The 20,031-nt window shown below is 33.5% G+C and overlaps 1 protein-coding gene across 3 annotated transcripts; it reads right to left on the reverse strand.

Annotated features, from left to right (window-relative positions):
• Positions 1-6,770: 6,770 nt before the first annotated feature.
• Positions 6,771-16,807, reverse strand: LOC127717439 (innexin unc-9-like). 3 transcript variants are annotated; one of them, XM_052223078.1, is made up of 2 exons: positions 16,676-16,807; positions 6,771-9,625 (listed from the first exon to the last, which is right to left on the reverse strand). In XM_052223078.1, the coding sequence occupies exon 2, from the start codon at positions 9,526-9,528 to the stop codon at positions 8,020-8,022; it is 1,509 nt and encodes a 502-aa protein (XP_052079038.1). In that variant the 5' UTR covers positions 9,529-9,625; positions 16,676-16,807; the 3' UTR covers positions 6,771-8,019. The 3 variants fall into 3 exon arrangements, with proteins under 3 accessions (XP_052079038.1, XP_052079037.1, XP_052079036.1); XM_052223077.1 differs by having other exon boundaries at positions 16,680-16,786; XM_052223076.1 differs by lacking the exon at positions 16,676-16,807 and adding an exon at positions 12,038-12,097.
• Positions 16,808-20,031: the final 3,224 nt, after the last annotated feature.

Genomic DNA, 20,031 nt, shown 5'->3' on the forward strand with positions numbered 1-20,031 from the left:
TTTTATAGCTGACTGTGCGGTATGGGCTTTGCTCATTGTTGAAGGCCGTACCGTGACCTATAGTTGTTAATTTCTGTGTCATTTGGTCTCTTGTGGAGAGTTGTCTCATTGGCAATCATACCACATCTTCTTTTTTATAAGTCCACCAGAAAAATACTGAAAATGAAAGAAAAAATATTTTCGAAAGTTTGCTTCAGACATTATCTCTTATTTATTAAAAAGCTTCTGCCAAAGTTTCATAAAATTTTATGTAGGCTTAACAAAGTAATTGAAGTTCTTTTATCAGTAAAATACGGAAAAAAAGAAAATAATCAATTCAAAATTTTGCTCTGGATACTGGCTGTTTGTCATAAACAAGCTTTTGTCCAAATTTCATAAAAGTCCATAAAAATTTGACATTTATTTATGACTGAAAAACTTAAACTTTAGACTGAATCTGAAAGTTAACTGTATAAAAGCTAAATCCATCTATTAGAGAAAAAAAATGAAAATGAAAATATAATTTTCAAAAGTTTGCTTCTGACATTATGTCTTAATCATTTAAAAAAAAGGTTCAACCAAAGTTTAATAAAATCTATGGAGGTTTGACAAAGTAATTGAAGTCCATCTATCAGTAAAATACGGAAAATGAAATGAAAAAGGTATCTTTCAAATTTTGCTCTGGATACTGTCTTTTAGTAATAAACAATTTTCTGTCCAAATTTCATAAAATTCCATGTAGGTCTGACAGATTGGCCTTCCACGGAAAGATCAAACGGTTCTTAAAGTGCAGAGCTCAGCACTCTCCTTACACGATGCATCAGATTAAATGTCCCCATTCATAAAAAAAAAATGCAATTTATACATTCTGCACAGCCAAACTGATTCCCATTTATAACATGGGTTTCAGAGACAAATGCCTGTGGTTTCACCATACAAGGCCGTGTCCAGTTGTAAACAATTATCGAGTTCAGTGCTTGTGTGAATTTTAAACAATTTAGTATAGAATTTATTTTTTACAATTAAAGCTCTTAAAATGCAAGCGTTAAAATCCATTAATTATCATAGGTCAAACTGCTCTGTTGATCAATACTTTCAATGGCTCAGTTTCTGTGGACATATTTTTTTCTTTAAAATATATTCAGGCATTTTGTAGTAAAATGCCCTTCAATTTTGCCAGTCATTTTGTAAAATGACTGAAAAAAATCAGACAATATATAAAATGACTGAAACATGCAGGCATTTTACAAAATGCCTAAAGTTTTCAGGCATTTTACAAAATGCCTAAATTTAAAAAAAGCCTGTAACATATATATAAATGTATGTGAGTGTAACACATGTGTCAGGATATGTTGTGTTCAAGAGTGTTATATGAACCACATGACTGTTCTCCTGTTGAAGATATAGTTTTTAGTTTTCTCATTGTTAACTTTTCATTTTATGAACTGCAGAAGAATTATTCAGTTTTGTTGTCATTTTTCAAATGTCAAGAATTCAGTATGATTGTAAGCGAGATTATAAGGGTTTTATAAGTGTATTATCCTTTTCTTTTTCTATTGTAAAAACTTCATTTCTCTTGTCATATATATTTGTGGAAAGATAATTGAAATGATTTCCTAAGACAGTAAAATTTTAAAGGTTACATACATCAATTTCAAGTTTGTTTAGCATTGAATAAAATTGAGAATTGAAATGGGGAATGTGTCAAAAAGACAACAACCCGACCATAGAGCAGACAACAGCTGAAGGCCACCAATGGGTCTTCAATGCAGCGAGAAACTCCCGCACCCGGAGGCGTCCTTCAGCTGGCCCCTAAACAAATAAATATACTAGTTCAGTGATAATGGACGTCATACTAAACTCCAAATTATACACAGAAAATTAAATTAAAAATGATACAAGACTAACAAAGGCCAGAGACTCCTGACTTGGGACAGGCGCAAAAATGCGGCGGGGTTAAACATGTTTTTTGAGATCTCAACCCTCCCCCTATACCTCTAGTCAATGTAGAAAAAACAAACGCACAACAGTACATTGAAGAACATATAACGTTTCCCCGTTATATATAACTGAAATAGTTTGACTTCACATGTTGTATGTGATTGTTTTTATTAGTTCAGCCTATTGCAAATTGATGTCAATCATTTTAAAATCATCATGGAACTCAAGATAAGTGCATGTACAAGCAATATGTGGAGTCACATGACCTTATCACGAAGTTAAATTATGTATATCATGCATTTGATACTTCACAAGTCGTATACAGAAAGTATTGCCAATTCCAGGAACACATTAAATATAGGATCCATGAAGAATACAAGACATTGACCAATCAACGTGTTATCGTGATCATATAACTTGTAGTTATACTTTCAGGTTTTGTCTCCATATGCTGAAGTTATTTTTGAGTTTAAGAGTTCATTTCTATAAAGATCGCAAGCTCTGATAAATCAGCTGAGATACGCATAAAAACTATTGGCTGGGCTTGATTGTTTATTAGTTGTTATTGGCTCTGAACTAGCTTTCAGTAACTGAAAGTACTCTCAGATATGTACTTTGTGTTTTTGTTATGGTGTTTATGTGCATTGTATCGAACTGATGAGGTAAGCACTTTTCAACTGATTTTTATAGTTTGTTCTTATGTCATACTGTGACACAACTGTCCCAGCGTTTGGTGCCAGCAAATATGTTTAATCTCACCACATTCTGTATGTGCCTGTCCCAAGTCAGGAGCCTGTGATTCAGTGGTTGTCGTTTGTATATCATATTTGTGTTACGTTTATTGTTTTGTACATAATTCCATTTGTTAGTTTTCTCGTTTTACATGTGTATGTTCAGGGCCTTTTATATCTTATGGGATTTGCACATTGTTGAAGTCCGTATGGTGACCTATATTTGTTAACTTCTAAGTCATATAGTCCCCGGTACAGAGTTGTCTCATTGGCATTCATACCACATCTTCTTATTTTTATATTAAATATACACAACTGACTCAGTCAGACGTATACACAACATTGCCTTGGGCATACGTCTTAATACCATTGGTTGTAACAGCTGATAAACATCAATAGCTCTGGTATACATGTAAACATCTTTGGTTAACACAAAACGTATAAACACAATTGCCTGCGGCATTCTTATAAGCACAACTGGTTGGGCAGACATTCGAACACCATTGGCTATAGCAGACGTATACACATCATTGGTTGGGGCAGATATTCGAACACCATTGGCTATAGCAGACGTATACATGTCATTGGTTGGGGCAGACATTCGAACACCATTGTCTATATCAGACGTATACACATCATTGTCTGGTCTGACGTATAAACACCATTGGTTGGGGCAGACGTGTAAACAACATTTGCTGGGTCAAACATATATTAACACCATTTGTTGTGCCAGACGTATATAAACACCATTGTTTTGGGCAGAAGTATAAACAACATTGGGTGGGTCAGGCGTATACACATCATTTGTTAGGGCAGAAGTATAAACACCATTGGCTGGGTTAGATGTATAAACACCATTTGTTGGGTCAGGCGTATAAACACCAATGGTTGGGTCAGACGTATTAAGACCATTCGCTACGGCAGACGTATTAATACCATTGGTTGTGGCAGATGTATAAACACCATGTGATAAGAAAACGGTATGCAAGGTTAGAATAGAAAGTTTAAAATAGAAACGTTAAAACGTTATTTTTTGTCATTGATATACATATTGCTGCCTTTGAAATACCCTTACTTTCAAGTTTACAATATTTGATAATGTTGTATTGACTGAAAATTGGAATATTGAGTAATATTATACTGGAGTGAATTATCTGGGTTAATCATGCAATTTGATTGTTTGTCTTTACTGGTTATATAGTCCATATACCATGTGAACAAAAACGAAGATGAGAATGGTACATAATGTTGAAATCAAGACACTCCAGTATAACATAATTGTTATTTGGGCTTCACATGAGATATGGGCTCATATTTCCTGTCAGTGCCATATATTCCCTTGGCCTGACGACTCAAGAGATATAAAAAAAAAAGTAAATAAGAGCCTATATATCCTCTGTGAAGATCCCGAAAACATTTAATAGTACAAATATCTAAGTAAAGAATGTTTCTTGTCTTTAAGAGGATTATATTTATATAAGTTCATTAAGTTAGATGACGGCCAGCAGGTGGCGGCATTTTGTATCCCTGTCAAAGATATATTGTAAATACTGATTATATAGTTAACGAAATTTGTAATGAAAGTTTGATCAAACCGTTTGATAATTAGTGTTTTCCGTAATGTTGCCCTTTACAAAGCCTAACACATGTTTCGTAATTTGTCCCTCTACAGAGCCCCTCATCTAATTCATCAGCAGTCAGTATGAATTTCGACCATTGAACTTTTGATGTTTAACACATATTCAGATGTTATAAAAAATAGGAACTTTTGTATTTGTTGGCATAACTGATGTTTCACGTTATTTGTAGATCAGTATGAACACTGATTGATTAGCTGATAAACAGGCTTCAAAACATTAATAAAAATGGCGAACGGTTAATGTCGGGCAACGTGGTTGTTAGTTTTAATTTCGAGTGTTTTCGAACTAAAGGACTGTTATACGTACAGAAAAGACAATAACACAGAATTGATTCCAGTTCATCATCAAATTACTTTTTTTACATGTTTTTATATAAATAAAATTATAGGAAGGTGTGGTACGATTCCAACGAGAAAACTATCAAATAGAGTGAAAAAGCCAATATAATCATGGGTTGGTTGGGTTGAGCATCAACGAGGTGGGAACCGGAAAAAATGATAACGAAATTATCAATAGGTTTGACCACGACAACAAAACAGAAACAACATTGCAAAGACAATATAGACTTAATACGTAATGATTGATAATCGATAATTGTATAGTGTACTGCAGCAATATAGACTTAAAACATCATGATTGATAAATGCTAATTGTAAAGTGTACTGCAGCAATATAGACTCAATACGTAATGATTGATAATCGATAATTGTAGTGTACTGCAGCAATATAGACTCAATACGTAATGATTGATAATCGATAATTGTATAGTGTACTGCAGTAATATAGACTTATAACGTCATGATTGATAAATGCTAATTGTATAGTGTACTGCAGCAATATAGACTTAAAACGTAATGATTGATAATCGATAATTGTATAGTTTACTGCAGCAATATAGACTTAAAACGTCATGATTGATAATCGATAATTGTATAGTGTACTGCAGCAATATAGACTTAAAACGTCATGATTGATAATCGATAATTGCATAGTGTACTGCAGCAATCTAGAGTCAATACGTAATGATTGATAATCAATAATTGCATAGTGTACTGCAGCAATATAGAGTCAATACGTAATGATTGATGATCGATAATTGTATAATGTACTGCAGCAATATAGAGTCAATACGTAATGATTGATAATCGATAATTGTATAGTGTACTTAGATAATTGTATAGTGTACTGCAGCAATATAGAGTCAATACGCAATGATTGATAATCGATAATTGAATGATGTACTGCAGCAATATAGAGTCAATACGTAATGATTGATAATCGATAATTGTATAATGTACTGCAGCAATATCATGCATGAGTCCAAGACATTTTTTCGACTACCCTTGCGGGTATGACTCCACGTATTTGTCCAAGTCTAACGACATGTCAGTGAAAAGTATCTGATATAAGCTAAGTGGTCTGTGAGAAAGAATGAAGGATTTCTCCTAGGTCGGGGACAGCAAAGGATACTGGAAATGTTTCAGATTATATACAGTGTTCAACTGTCGTCTACAGGGGGCACTCGTAGAGTATGCGATATAACACGATATAAAACAGCGGATAGTTGGAGAAGGGAAATGTGATCTGTGACAAAGAATGGAGAATTGGAGAAGAGGGAATATGACCTTTGACAAAGGGCGGGTTATTCAACAGTGGAGATGTGCTCTGTGACAAAGAGTAGATAATTGGAGAAGAATGGGAAAAGATACGACATGGCTGCTGTGTCGGACCACACACATTGGTCTACTGTTTTCTAAAACAAAGTTACATTAACGTTTCCCTTGAACCTGTATGATCCTCTTTCAGGACATTTGTTTAAGGTGGTACCTAACACTACAGGGAGATAACTCTGTAAAAATCAGCTAAACGTTTTAATTACGTTGTATTGTTAAGGAAATATTAAGCTTCTCAATGATCAAAATTAGTGTTTGTCAAACTGCTATATAACCAATGAAATTTTTCTGATAAAGTGGTTGGTTCAAATTTTTGGAAATTTTTATATTTTTGTCAAAGGGTCAAAGTAAACATTTTGTCAAATTTTTATGAAAATTAAACGAGCCAAATTAATATTAGTCAAGGTGTTGGGTACCACCTTAAGTCTTCAAATGTTTTGATGTATTACAAATGGTAAAATCTTATAATACCTCTTACTGTATTTAAAAGTTATAAAGCTTACAAAAGATCTGACCTTTGATCATAATCTGTAAGAATTATTATCTAATTTAAAACTAGTCCAGTAAAATCCGGGTTCGTAATTAAAACATTGATCGTATCATATTTATTTTTTTAATTGCTAGTCACGAAATTTGCCCAAAAAACGACGAACAAAGACAAAAATATGTTTGCATAAGTAAGTTAAAGGTAAAGATATTGTCTCGATTGAAATAAGTTCTTATATTATAACACAATTTTCATTCCGGTTGAAATGAAATTAATTCATACGTGGACTTTTATATTTACATAGAAGTTTTATAATGTATTAACACAGGTCCAATTTATTAATAAAACCATATAGAAAATGTTCACGAATTAGGTAGATTAACATAATGTAAAGGTACCTGACTTTTGTTAAGGACGGTATTTCCAGAAGGAAACAAAAATATACTTTATAGAACACATTGTTTTAATTTACATCTTTCAGTGCATTTATTTTTACAACAGTTTGCAAAAAAAAAAGGAAGGAACTGTCAGATTACACTTGTTTTTGGTAGTTGACACCTAAATGATTTTATAAACATATGACCTTATGACCCCTTTTGCAGAAAATATCCCAAATTGTGCATGCACTTTCACAATTTGAAACTAAATCTTATTAAGTAAACGTTATCATTAGCTATTTTAAAATGAGCTAAAAGAATTCAAAATGAAAAATTGCTACCAAGACCCATTATCGAATGTTATATGGATCTTATATACATGTATTCCGTCATTACCTTTAATCTACGAATCTGAGAATCGTCATTGTGTTATTGTACTATGGTGATTTTTTTATTCTTGTCTTTCATTTTTGCTTATGTGCTTTGTCTATATGCCTTTTTGTGTTTCTTTGTTACATATTTGTTTGTTTTTATAGTGATTGGGATTATAACACAATGTTGACTGTTGTATCCATATTTTTACATTTTTACCTTTTATGTCTGTTTGTTTTTGTTCACACATCGTTGTCAATATAAAGGAATTTTATGCGACTGTCATACTTGTAAGAGGTTTAGCTAGTTATAAAACCTGATTTAATCCACCAAAATGACTGTACCAAGTCAGGAATATGACAGTTGTTATCCATTCGTTTGATGTGTTTGAGCTTTTGATTTTGCCATTTGACTTTTCGTTTGGAATTTTCCTCGGAGTTTGGTATTTTTGTGATTTTACTTTTTTCGAAGAAAGTAGAAAAATATCATCTGCTGTGATTTCTTTTGTATCCTTCTCTGTCTTAAAGTTCTCTTCCTTAATATGGATGAAGTAATTGCCATCGGACGTTAAGCAAACGACAATCAATCAATCAGATCCAAATTAATAAAAATTCGCCATATGCTTCCGTTTCATTTGATTTTAAATTTTTGAATAACTGTTGACAAAATTACTCCCCGTCATACTCTCTTCATTGTTTAGAACGTAAATTTATCCTATATGTATTTCCTTTATGAGATATTTACGAACTTATTTGTCGCTTTATTCTAAATTATTGTTTTAATTCACGCTAGAAAATGTTTCATGATTATCCATTGTAATTATACAAATGTTTCATTAGGCTTCGTGGCTTTCTTTTCCGTAGACACTTCCGCATGACTACGTCCGCCTGATACAAATGAGTCCCGGATATTATGTTTTTGTGTTCCATTTTGTTGAGAGTCTGCTAAAGTGTTTGATTGCAGATTCATTTGATATCTGTTTCCGGTTCTATGTGTTAGTCCCGAACCGTTTACAGAAGACGATCTTGAGGTTCCAATACTGTGTAATGACGCAGCCGATGATCGATATGAACCTGTGTCACTTCCGGTTCTCTGTATTCGATACTGTTCGTTTATGTTGATGTTGAACTCTTCCCAGACATACCGAACGATATCTTGCGTGATTGCGCTTCCGGTATTATTGGACAACATTTGCAAAAGAAATATTCCATCGAATTTTAAATGGCCGTATATAAAAAGCTTCACCTTTTTATCAAGGTTACCAGTTTTCTCATCATGCACATCTATATCGTTCAACAATAAATATTTGATAATAAAATTTTCCCTTGATCGCGAAGTTAAAGCCATGATTAATGTGAATGCGAAGTTTAGAAAGGTTACAACCAAAATAAATGTCAACCAAAACCAGAGGGCGATGAAGACCTTTTCGTTGTATAGATTGATAGGAAGAACACATTGTAATGTGTAACGCTGAACATTTGTCAACTGCCGCAAATCAAAATCGCACAGCGTCACCCTTGGAAATCTTTTATGATTTAAAGCCCAATCCTTTCCCGCAAAAAACTTTTCCATAACGTCATATCCATAAATGTAGAAATCGTCTGCTAAAAATTCATTCAGAAGTATTAATTGTCCCGCGACGTTAACCAAGTACAAAAATCGAACAAATATCAAGAGCGTTATTAGGAAATTCCCATGATGTCTTCCAACTCCGAAGTCGAAAAGTGTGTTTATTCGTGTTCTAGTTCCGGACAGTATTCCTGCTCTAAGCTGTTTACCTTTATTTCTACCAGAACACCAAATATCGATATATTTTCCCAGGGATTGTAAAACTTTTTGGCGTTCAACTTCCATATCATATCCTGGAGGGAAAAAATCAGTCTGGTCCATTGGAGGCTGCCCTGCATTTGCTAAATTTATTTGATGCGTTCTTCGTGCAGCAAAAAACATTTCTGTCTGTGTGTCTTTTGCCGACGTCAGAAATTTCTTGATTCCAACGCCACATTTTTGAGACAAATATTTCCAAATCGCCCTCGGTACTTTAAATAAAAATGCCATGACCAAAAATATTAATGGTGTCCATTGATAATAATATATCTTGTTGGCTTGTCGTATCTCGTAACTCATCGGGATAGGTTTGCTCATAGGGATGTAATATGTATTAGAAATCCAACAAATATAATTTACATATTTTACCCATACATCGACATCATTAAAATTTGCATTTTCCTCGTAATCTTTGTTAAATTCTGTAGGACACCAACATTCTATAGGTGTTCCTACCAGTTCTGGCGTTCCTATGACAACGACAAACATAAACAACATCATACCAGTATAATAATGGTTGACTCGGTCAATCAAGTTGTCATCGTAGACAACTCTCTTCTGGTAACTGGCTCCAAATACTTCAAGGGTTTCGTCTAATCTGGAAAAAAAATAACAAGGATGTCAGTAAATTGTTGTGTTCATGTATACACGATTTTTTCTCGAAGAGATTACATTTTTGTTTTTTCGTATCCTAGTTTGTATTATACTGGTTCCCTGTTCTTTATTTGTTTGGCTCTAACAGATATCTTGACCAGCACAGGACGTTTGCGCTTTTTTATAGGACATTTGCGCTTCAATTCTTATGATATTAGCAGGGGTTTTTTTTGTCTAAAGGACATTTGCGCTTTTTCTACAGGACATTTGCGCTTTATCAACTTAACATTTTAGTGTTGGTGCTTTATGATTTCCTGCCTCATTAACATAAGCTGGAAAAAATTTATGTTACGATTTTCCTACTTTACATCATCATGTACAAGTTTTATTCCTACGCCACCTTGATTGTGTTTTAGTAGACAACAACCATTTATCAAATGAAAATACATGTGAATTCCTAATAACAACCATGACTCTATCTTTAAAGTCAACATGAACTTAAAACGAAAAAAATAATCGTTAATTTCGTGTGTCCGAATCGTTTTTTCTGGATTAACCTTCATCAGCAAGCAATGCTTAATCCCAAACACTTGAAAGTCTAAGGTGTACAATAGATATAAGAAGATGTGGTATGAGTGCCAATGAGACAACTCTCCATTCAAGTCAAAATTTTATAAAAGTAAACCATTATAGGTCACAGTACGGTCTTCAACACGGAGCCTTGGCTCATACCGAACAGTAAGCTTTTAAAACCCCAAAAAATTACTAGTGTAAAACCATTCAAACGGGAAAACCAACGGTCTAATCTATATAAAAAACGAGAAACGAGAAACACTTATGAACCACATCAACAAACGACAACTACTGAACATCAGATATGTATAAACAGCCGTTGGTTTAAAAGGCATTTGTTGATCTTTTCAAATCGAAACATGCCTAGATAAAAAATGACAATAGATTTCCACGGACTTTCCAGCCAATAAAATGAATTCAAGAGCAATGTAGTTTCCGTATTTAAATCGATGAAGGTGACAAATATAAGTTCTGTGACGGGATTGCTTCCCTTAGTACATGTAGTAGATACTTAGCCAGCCGTAAGCGGTTGAGCTAGGGAAGTACTTCTTGTTACGGGTAAAAATAAAAGCGCATACGTCATGTGCCCATGTTGACAATAAATGATGACACAGATACCCGTATGTTGCAAGGGAGATAACCAGCCTAGTGGTAGTATACAAAATCAGATAAAAAATCTAAATCAGTACGTAACTATGTTAAATACTAAATTCGGATTCAGTCACCATATACTAGTTCTTGATATTGATTGGATAATGAACTATAAACAAAATATAGATATGTTCTTCGGCATAATTCTTTGAATATTAAATCTTTTAATTCAAGATTATGTCATACAAAAAACATAAAATTTCACCAGTAAAATAAAATATTACTGGTGAAATGTCTCCTGGTAATTGAAATAGTGAAATGTTTCCTGATGTTTTTAACTAGTGAAATGTCTCCTGAATATTTAACTACTGAAATGTCGTCTCCTGATGATCAAACTATGGTAAATTGAAAGGTCGTCTCCTGATGATCAAACTATGGGAAATTCTCCCGATAATTGAAATGTCGTCTCCTGATTATCAAACTATGGTAAATTGAAAGGTCGTCTCCTGATTATCAAACTATTGGAAATTCTCCCGATAATTGAAATAGAAAAATGACTCTTATTCTTTTACTATTAAAATGTCTCCTGGTATTTTAACTAACGAAATGTCTCCAGCCCTGATATTTTAATAAGTGAAATGTCTCCAGACCTGATATTTTAATAAGTGAAATGTCTACTAATTATTTACCTAGTAAAATGTCTGCTTATTATTTTACTAGTGAAACATCTCTTGATTATTTAGCTTGTGAAATATCTCTAGGTGATTTTACTCGTGAAATGCATGTCTCCTGATAATTTATCAAGTGAAATGTCTCATGATAATTTAACAAGCGAAATGTCTCATGATAATTAAACAAGTGAAATGGATTAGGTAATTGTACTTGTGAAATGCATGTCTGCTGATAATTTAACTAGTAAAATGTCTTCAGGAAATTTAACTATAGTGTCTTCTCATAATTTTACTGACGAAGATTTCCTTAATGATTTACATATTTTTTTGCGGCGCATGTTTTTGGAAAGATCAATTAGTTCTTAATTTCTTGAAAACAAAATTGAACAAATATGCTGTTTCTATAGAAAACAAGGTAAAACACTGCATTGAAATAGAAAAATACTCGTCTTGTTTGTCATTGAAAAAAAATTTATTTGCTTTCATTGTACTGGGGTAAACATACCCCTCCCCGTAACAAAAGATGAATGATCGGTGCCTAAATTGACCGTAAATTTACTTAGTAAAAGAATATTACTTACAAAGTAAAGTACGGCATCCTGATCAGAAGTAAGTAAAAAATGGAGAATATATAAACTACAGTAAATGTATATCACTCTAAACAATGAAAGTACGATCAGGTCTGTTAAATCTTTTGTTTATCAATGAAATAGTTTATTGAATTGGAAGATTAACTCTATGTCCTCAGAACTTTGATTCAATATTCTATATACATAAAACTTTTATCATAATATACAAAGAAAAATATATGAACGTTTGTATTCTTGACACAGTTTCCGAATCGACTTAAATAGAGCTACTTCTTTCACATAAATAAAATCCTTTGGTTGTCTTTGATTCAATATGCTATATATATATATATATACATAATTTTTTTTATCATTATATACAAAGAAAAAATATATGAACGTTTGTATTCCTGACACAGTTTCGACTTTGACAGACCTACTTTTGGCACATAAATAAAAGTTTTTAGTCGTCTATTATTCAATATTCTATATACATAAAACTTTAAAATGATTTATAAAAATAATATATATAAAAAATTGTATTCTTGACACAGTTTTGGCTTAAACAGACCTTCTTTTTTCAGATATTAGATGGGAATGTAAATAAAAACTCAATATTTGTTAAATGGGAAACAGGAAAAAAAATATATTGTTATTCGAGTATCATTCAAAAGAATGCAAGCATAGGTTGAGAGAATGTATTTTACAAAAGTTAAGTAACAATAGTTTTATTCTAAGCCAATATGAAATATGAGTCACTGAATAAACAAATAAGGTCCTTCATTAGTAATACACCATGCTTGTGAATGAAATCATTAGATTTAAGATTTACATCGATACAAAAACCCAGTACACTAATTCACAGAAAAAATCCAACAGAATTTTAAAAAGAAGAAAACTGGTTAAAAAGATAATAGAGTTAGATCGAGGAAACAAAACTTATTTAATGAGAAATAAGAAAAACAAACTAATTCTAAAATACATATGCTAATATAAAGGGCAAAAACTGAAAATGTCTTCGTCAACTACGTAGTGCAGACTGCAAAGTTAGGGGGGGGGGGGGGTATTTCTGACGATACCAAGCGAGCAAAAACTGTCGAACTTCTATTTGTCTAGAAGTTACTGCATAGAACATAACATTTATGATAATGCCAGCTTCTTTTCATTTTCCTAAGTAGCTTTTGTGTCAAGTCTGTCTCATATGAATAAAGGAACAAATCAGAAAGAAGAGGAGAACGGATGGTTCCCACGTAAATGCCGATTGTTTGTTGAAAAACACGTCTTCCAAACGTAAGAAATATATGCTGTCAATCGAGAAATCAAACCTCGATTATGTCAGTTTCAAATTCTTTAAGCAGAGTGGTTTTTTTTTACAAAGTATGATTTCTCAATATTTGTATCTAAGCTTGTCATTTTTTTTTTTGTGAAACAAAGTAAACACAAATTTTTTCAATTTGTGTTTAAGTTTAGAATGAGGAATACTCGTGTAAAGTGTAGAAAAGTCAAAGGAAGATCAAGTTCTTCATCTTTGGTTGAAATGTCAATGGAACATATAACAGAGCTATGGTTATGTAGGATTTACTCTTTTCTAAGTGTCGTGGGGAAGTTTCTAAGTTTGTCAATACCTTATTCCTTTATCAAGCAGTTGATGTAAGATAAAATGGGATTTTCACACAAAATCGATATCGCTGTTTTGCGCTTTATCTGGGGGGATAACAACATATTCGTCATTAAGATAGCACATGTGCTTAGTAACATTTGAAAGATTGATATAGCATGTGTATTCAAAGATCCGTTCGGTTTTTCAAAATTTGAGTTTGTATCAACAAACTCACTGCCCATTTGGAAAGATTTTCTGCATCTCTTCTTTTTTACGTTTATAGATATAAGAAGATGTGGTATGAGTGACAATGATACAACTCTCCATCCAAGTCTCAATTTGTAAAAGTAAACCATTATAGGTCAAAGTACGGTCTTCAACTTGGAGCCTTGGCTCACACTGATGACTTAGGACAGGTGCAAACATGGCCGTAAAACCCTTATTTATAATGATACGAAAATATTTGGGCATCACAGATTAACATTCCAGTGGTAATCAATCACCAATCTCGTTATATTATAGTGAAAAAGGCGTTTCATAAGAATCAATACTTTTGATTGTGTAATAACATTCCAAAATTAAATCAAAATTAACATTCACGACTGCACCGATGGATGAGTTTGTTTGATTGTTTGATTGTTTGTTTGTTTGATTGTTTGATTGATTATTTTTTATTTTATATCCAGTGGCAAATATTGCATTCATAGATATAAGAAGATGTTCAGGACGAGGACAAACAAATAATTAATACAATATGTATATCCTGTATAGGGTGCGATCGGGATGAAAATCTGACATGGTATATCGGAAAGGGACAGAAATTTAGCCTTACAACAGTACACCTACAGACCCATCAGATTGTTGTTACAATGGTTCTTTTGCATACAGGGATCGTGGTGAGGCTTTAATAAGCATGGAAAAGTTGTAAAGTAAAATGCATTAATACACTCTAAGCAATTACTATGCTTTCTATTTATTGAAAGCATTTTTCTGAGAAGACAAAGTTTCGCTTAAACACTGTAATAGTGTTAAATAACAGTCCCTCCGACATCTCTGGGTCTGATTATATGAAATATTAGGAAAACTGAAATTTCAATGATTTATCAAATTTTGAAGTGTGGTAGATTTTGAATGTGATATAATTTTTAGAAAGAGGGGCGAAAGATACCAGAGGGACATCCAAACTCATAAATCGAAAAATAAACTGACAATGCCATGGCTAAAAAAGAAAAAAGCACAGACAAACATTAGTACACAAAACACAAGATAGAAAACTAAAGACTAAGCAACATGAACCCCACCAAAAACTGGGGGTGATCTCAGGTGCTCTGGAAGGGTAAGCTGATCCTGCTACACATGTGGCACCCGTCGTGTTGCTCATGTCAGTATAAACCCGGTAACAAGTCTAATTCGGTAGGTCACATTCGTGAAAAGGGGACGGGAAATGCATTCTCTTGTGAGTCTAAAGCTAACGGGTTGCCTCCATTACAATTCTTGAAAATGTCATGTATAGATATGTAGATATTTACCTTCTTATGATTACATTCTTGTTCTATTAACAATCATACTTCATATGCTCATCTACTTATTAAACGTGTTTACATGTACTTACATTTTCATGCCCATTTTTATATCTCATATAAATATCGGTATGTGATAATACTTATATTTAACATTTTATAATTTAGCTTCAATAGTTTTTTAAATATTTGTATAATTTATCCTTCGTACAATACCCTTTCTATATACGACATTATCTGTTTTCAAAACAACTTTTAATGTGTATACTTAATACCAGAAAAAGAGGTTATATTAATTCACACACACAAAATAAATCACGCACAATATCAAGGACAAGTCACGAACATGAATATGAACAAGTCGCACACTGAAATGCATTAGGTTGTGTTTAAGATAAGAGGAAACGTCAGTGAGACAGCATTCTAACCTTGTTTCATAGTTTCTTTTTACATTTGAAATTATTCAGGCTATGGATACTTGTAACATAAACAACATATCTATCCAGCCCTATCATAGAGCATAGGCCTAGTTCTATTCCTGCACCATTGTACCGTTAGTGCTATTTTATATATATGTATAATGATTGCCAATGAGATAACTAACAAGAGTCAAAAATACCTGGTTGTAAGAAACTACACAGGTTATTGTACTGCCTTTAATAATGAGCAAGACCCATTTAACATTTATAAAAGGACCCGATTTGAAAAAATGTGAAAAAATTCAAACGAGAAACCACTTTTGGTTTATAACAAAACAACAAACGAAAATCAAATATGACAGACAGCAATGAACAACAACCTTCGGAGGTGTGTCACTTCAATTATTGTGGTTTGAGCAGCTACCCTACCCTTTTATATATATTTTGAATAGCAAAATGCATATCCTATCATAAAGAGGGTAGTAAAGGGTTATTTTCGTGCAACGTGTTTTGCCATTTTTATTTCACGTGCAGCAGTGAAAAAGGTTCGTTATTCACCGTGTTTCGTGAAATCGGTAAAAAGATCTATGTGCAAGAAATTTTTAATTGTTCGTTCATCGTGAAATGGCAATTTTATTTCGCTTTCTTCCGTGCAGATACCCCCCCCCCCTTTTACGCCCCACCATAAAGTTTGACTAACAATATACCTTATAGTATCATGAGTACGGATGGAGACTGAGATAATAGATTTGACAAATTTCTGATGCATTGACGACTGTGATGGCATCTGAGAAAGAAGAAAAATCTACATCTGATTAGTTTCAGAAACTTATGATTCAATCAGAAACCTTGTCATATATTTCATCTCAATTTTCGGCCTTAAATTATATAAGGTCAAGCTTGAAATAATGATCTATTCCAGCGACTTATCCAAGAACCTCATTACATAGCAAGAACCACTGAATTACAGGTTCATTACTAGGGACAGACGCATACAGAATTTTGCAGAACATTTTTGTGAGCGCTCACCCTTCCCCTAGCCTGTTAGTTATCTCTACACACGTTTGTATTAAAAGTGATATAGATAATACAACTACTTTACTACACATACATACACTTTTAGAGTCATATTTTCACGTTATTCTTCCTGATGTGTTAATGGTGGATCATCTTTCTATACATATATATGTGCGACTTTAATTTTGGCATTTAACACTCAAATAATTATGTGTTAAAGTTTTTTGTTATTTCCAAATATTTCTTTTATGGTTTTTAATCGAGGATATAATTGTTTTTTTTAATCTGTTGTTGAAGGTCATTGTGACATTTAAAAAACTAAACAAATAATCTAGCTCCTGTTTGTTGAAATGTAGTCGCCAGAAATATTGGCAGTTAAATAATGATATATTAATATTATTAGATTTCATGCTGACTGAAAGTTTTCACCAGAAAAGATCCAGATTCATGTACGACTAGCAATTAATTTGTGTATAAGGCCACTGCAAAATCATTCATAATTCTTCGAATTCGTTCGCTCCAAAATGTTGAAAACCTAAATACAAATGTTACCGCCATTTCTTCCAGACTTTCTGAACTTTTGCTTCATTTTGAAGAAATCAACAATTTCATTTTTAAAATGCCCGCCCGTGAATTCACAGAAGAAGAAAATTTGGTGTTAAAATATTTCTAGCTTCTGAAATTAGAAGTTAAAAAAAAATCGACTTTCCGCTTACCAAATTTCTAGTATCGTTTGTGTAATATTTAATTCGATTTTTTTTTCGATCGCTCGCTCCAATATTTGTCCATAAAAGTCCGAATTACAAGTATTTAATTTGGAGTGGCCTTACAGGTACACATGTAATATAATAAAGCTTTGAATGTATTTTAAATTCGATACAAGATAACGATATACATTGATAGTTTCTATAAGGTAATTGACACCACAGTACCCTCCACGAGTAAACAAATATTTCACAACTATACGGTTATAAGATAGGAAAACATTTAAAGTGGAATATGAGAGAAAACATTTTGAGTGGAACATGAGGGAGCACATTTTGAGTGGAATATAAGAGAAAACATATGAGAGAAATATGAGAGAAAACATTTTTAGTGGAATATGAGAGAAAACATTTTGAGTGGAATATGAGAGAAAAAATATTAAAGGAATATGAGAGAGCACATTTTGAGTAGAATATGAGAGAAAACATATTAGAGGAATATGAGAGAAAACATTTTGAGTGGAATATGAGAGAAAACATTTTGAGTGAAATATGAGAGAAAAGACATAGTGAGTGGAATATGAGAGAAAAAACATATTAGAGAAATATGAGAGAGCACATTTTGAGTGGAATATGAGAGAAAACATATTAGAGGAATGTGAGAGAAAACATTTTGAGTGGAATATGAGAGAAAACATATTAAAGGAATATAAGAGAGCACATTTGGAGTGGAATATGAGAGAAAACATATTAGAGGAATATGAGAGAAAACATTTTGAGTGGAATATGAGAGAAAACATATTAAAGGAATATGAGAGCACACATTTTGAGTGGAATATGAGAGAAAACATATTAGAGGAATATGAGAGAAAACATTTTGAGTGGAATATGAGAGAAAACATTTTGAGGGGAAAATGAGAGACATTGACACAGCTTATTGTAGTTTGAACTCTTCTTTACACAGAACCTTTATGTACTTACATATAATCTCATAGTTAAGACGTTAGACGGTGTCCTTTTTCATATTTTTTTTGCCAAATGGTGGTGTTGGTATGTTTGTGGAAAAGGGGGGGGGGGCAAAACATTTAGTTCGGCTCAAAAGAGGGCAGCAATTGATTGCACCCCCTGTCCCTAGCTCCTACGCCAGTGACAGTTTTCCTCGTTAGAGTATACAAACGGCAATGAACTTGATTTATGGTCGGAGCTGTCTTGTTGACTTATTATCTCCTTTCATTTGGATGTCAGAATAGAATAGGTGTGATATGTAGACAAGTAAACCATGAACATTATGTCCATGTCAGGCGAACTCTATCAAACGTAGACGAGTAAATCATGAACATGAGATCAATTTCAGGCGAACCCTATCAAACGAAGACAAGTAAACCATGAACATGAGGTCAATGTCAGGCGATCTCTATCAAACGTAGACAAGTAATCCATGAATATGAGGTCAATGTCAGGCGAACCCTATCAAACGTAGACAAGTAAACCATGAACCTGAGGTCAATGTCAGGCGAACCCTATCAGACGTAGACAAGTAAATCATGATCATGAGGTCAATGACAGGCGAACCCGACAAGAAAACCACGAAAATGAGGTCAATGTCAGGCGAACCCGACAAGAAAACCATGAAAATGAGGTCAATGTCAGGCGAACCCTATAAAATGCAGATAAATAAATCATGAAAATGAGGCCAATGACGGCGAACCCGACAAGAAAACCATTAAAATGAGGTCAATGTCAGGTGGACCCTATCAAACGTAGACAAGTAAATCATGAAAATGAGGTCAATGTCAGGTGGACCCCATCAAACGTAGACAAGAAAACCATGAACATGAGGTCAATGTCAGGTGAACCCTATCAAACGTAGACAAGTAAACCATGAACATGAGGTCAATGTCTGGTGAGCCCTATCAAACGTAGAAATGTAAACCATGAAAATGAGGTCAATGTCTGGTGAGCCCTATCCAACGCAGACAAGTAAATCGTGAACATGAGGTCAATGTCAGGCGAACCCTATCAAACGTAGACAAGTTAAAAAAGAAAATGAGGTCAATGTCAGGCGAACCCTATCAAACGTAGACAAGTAAATCATGAACATGAAGTGAATGTCAGGTGGACCCTATCAAAACGTAGACAAGTAAACCATGAACATGAGGTCAATATCAGGTGAACACTATCAAATGTAGACAAGTTAAAACAGAAAATGAGGTCAATGTCAGGCGGACCCTATCAAAACGTAGACAAGTAAACCATGAAAATGAGGTCAATGTCAGGCGAACCCTATCAAACGTAGACAAGTAAACCATGAAAATGAGGTCAATGTCAGGCGAACCCTATCAAACGTAGACAAGTAAATCATGAACATGAGGTCAATATCAAGTGAACCCTATCAAACGTAGACAAGTAAATCATGAACATGAGGTCAATGTCTGGTGACCCCTATCAAACGTAGACAAATAGACCATAAAAATGAGGTCAATGTCTGGTGAACCCTATCAAACGTAGACAAGTTAAAAAAGAAAATGAGGTCAATGTCAGGCGAACCCTATCAAACGTAGACAAGTAAATCATGAACATGATGTCAATATCTGGTGAACCCTTTCAAACGTAGACAAGTTAAAAAAGAAAATGAGGTCAATGTCAGGCGAACCCTATCAAACGTAGACAAGTAAATCATGAAGATGAAGTCAATGTCAGGTGGACCCTATCAAAACGTAGACAAGTAAACCATGAAAATGAGGTC

This window comes from Mytilus californianus, unplaced genomic scaffold, assembly GCF_021869535.1.
Source record: "Mytilus californianus isolate M0D057914Y unplaced genomic scaffold, xbMytCali1.0.p SCAF_10, whole genome shotgun sequence".
NCBI classification, from domain to species: Eukaryota; Metazoa; Mollusca; class Bivalvia; order Mytilida; family Mytilidae; genus Mytilus; species Mytilus californianus.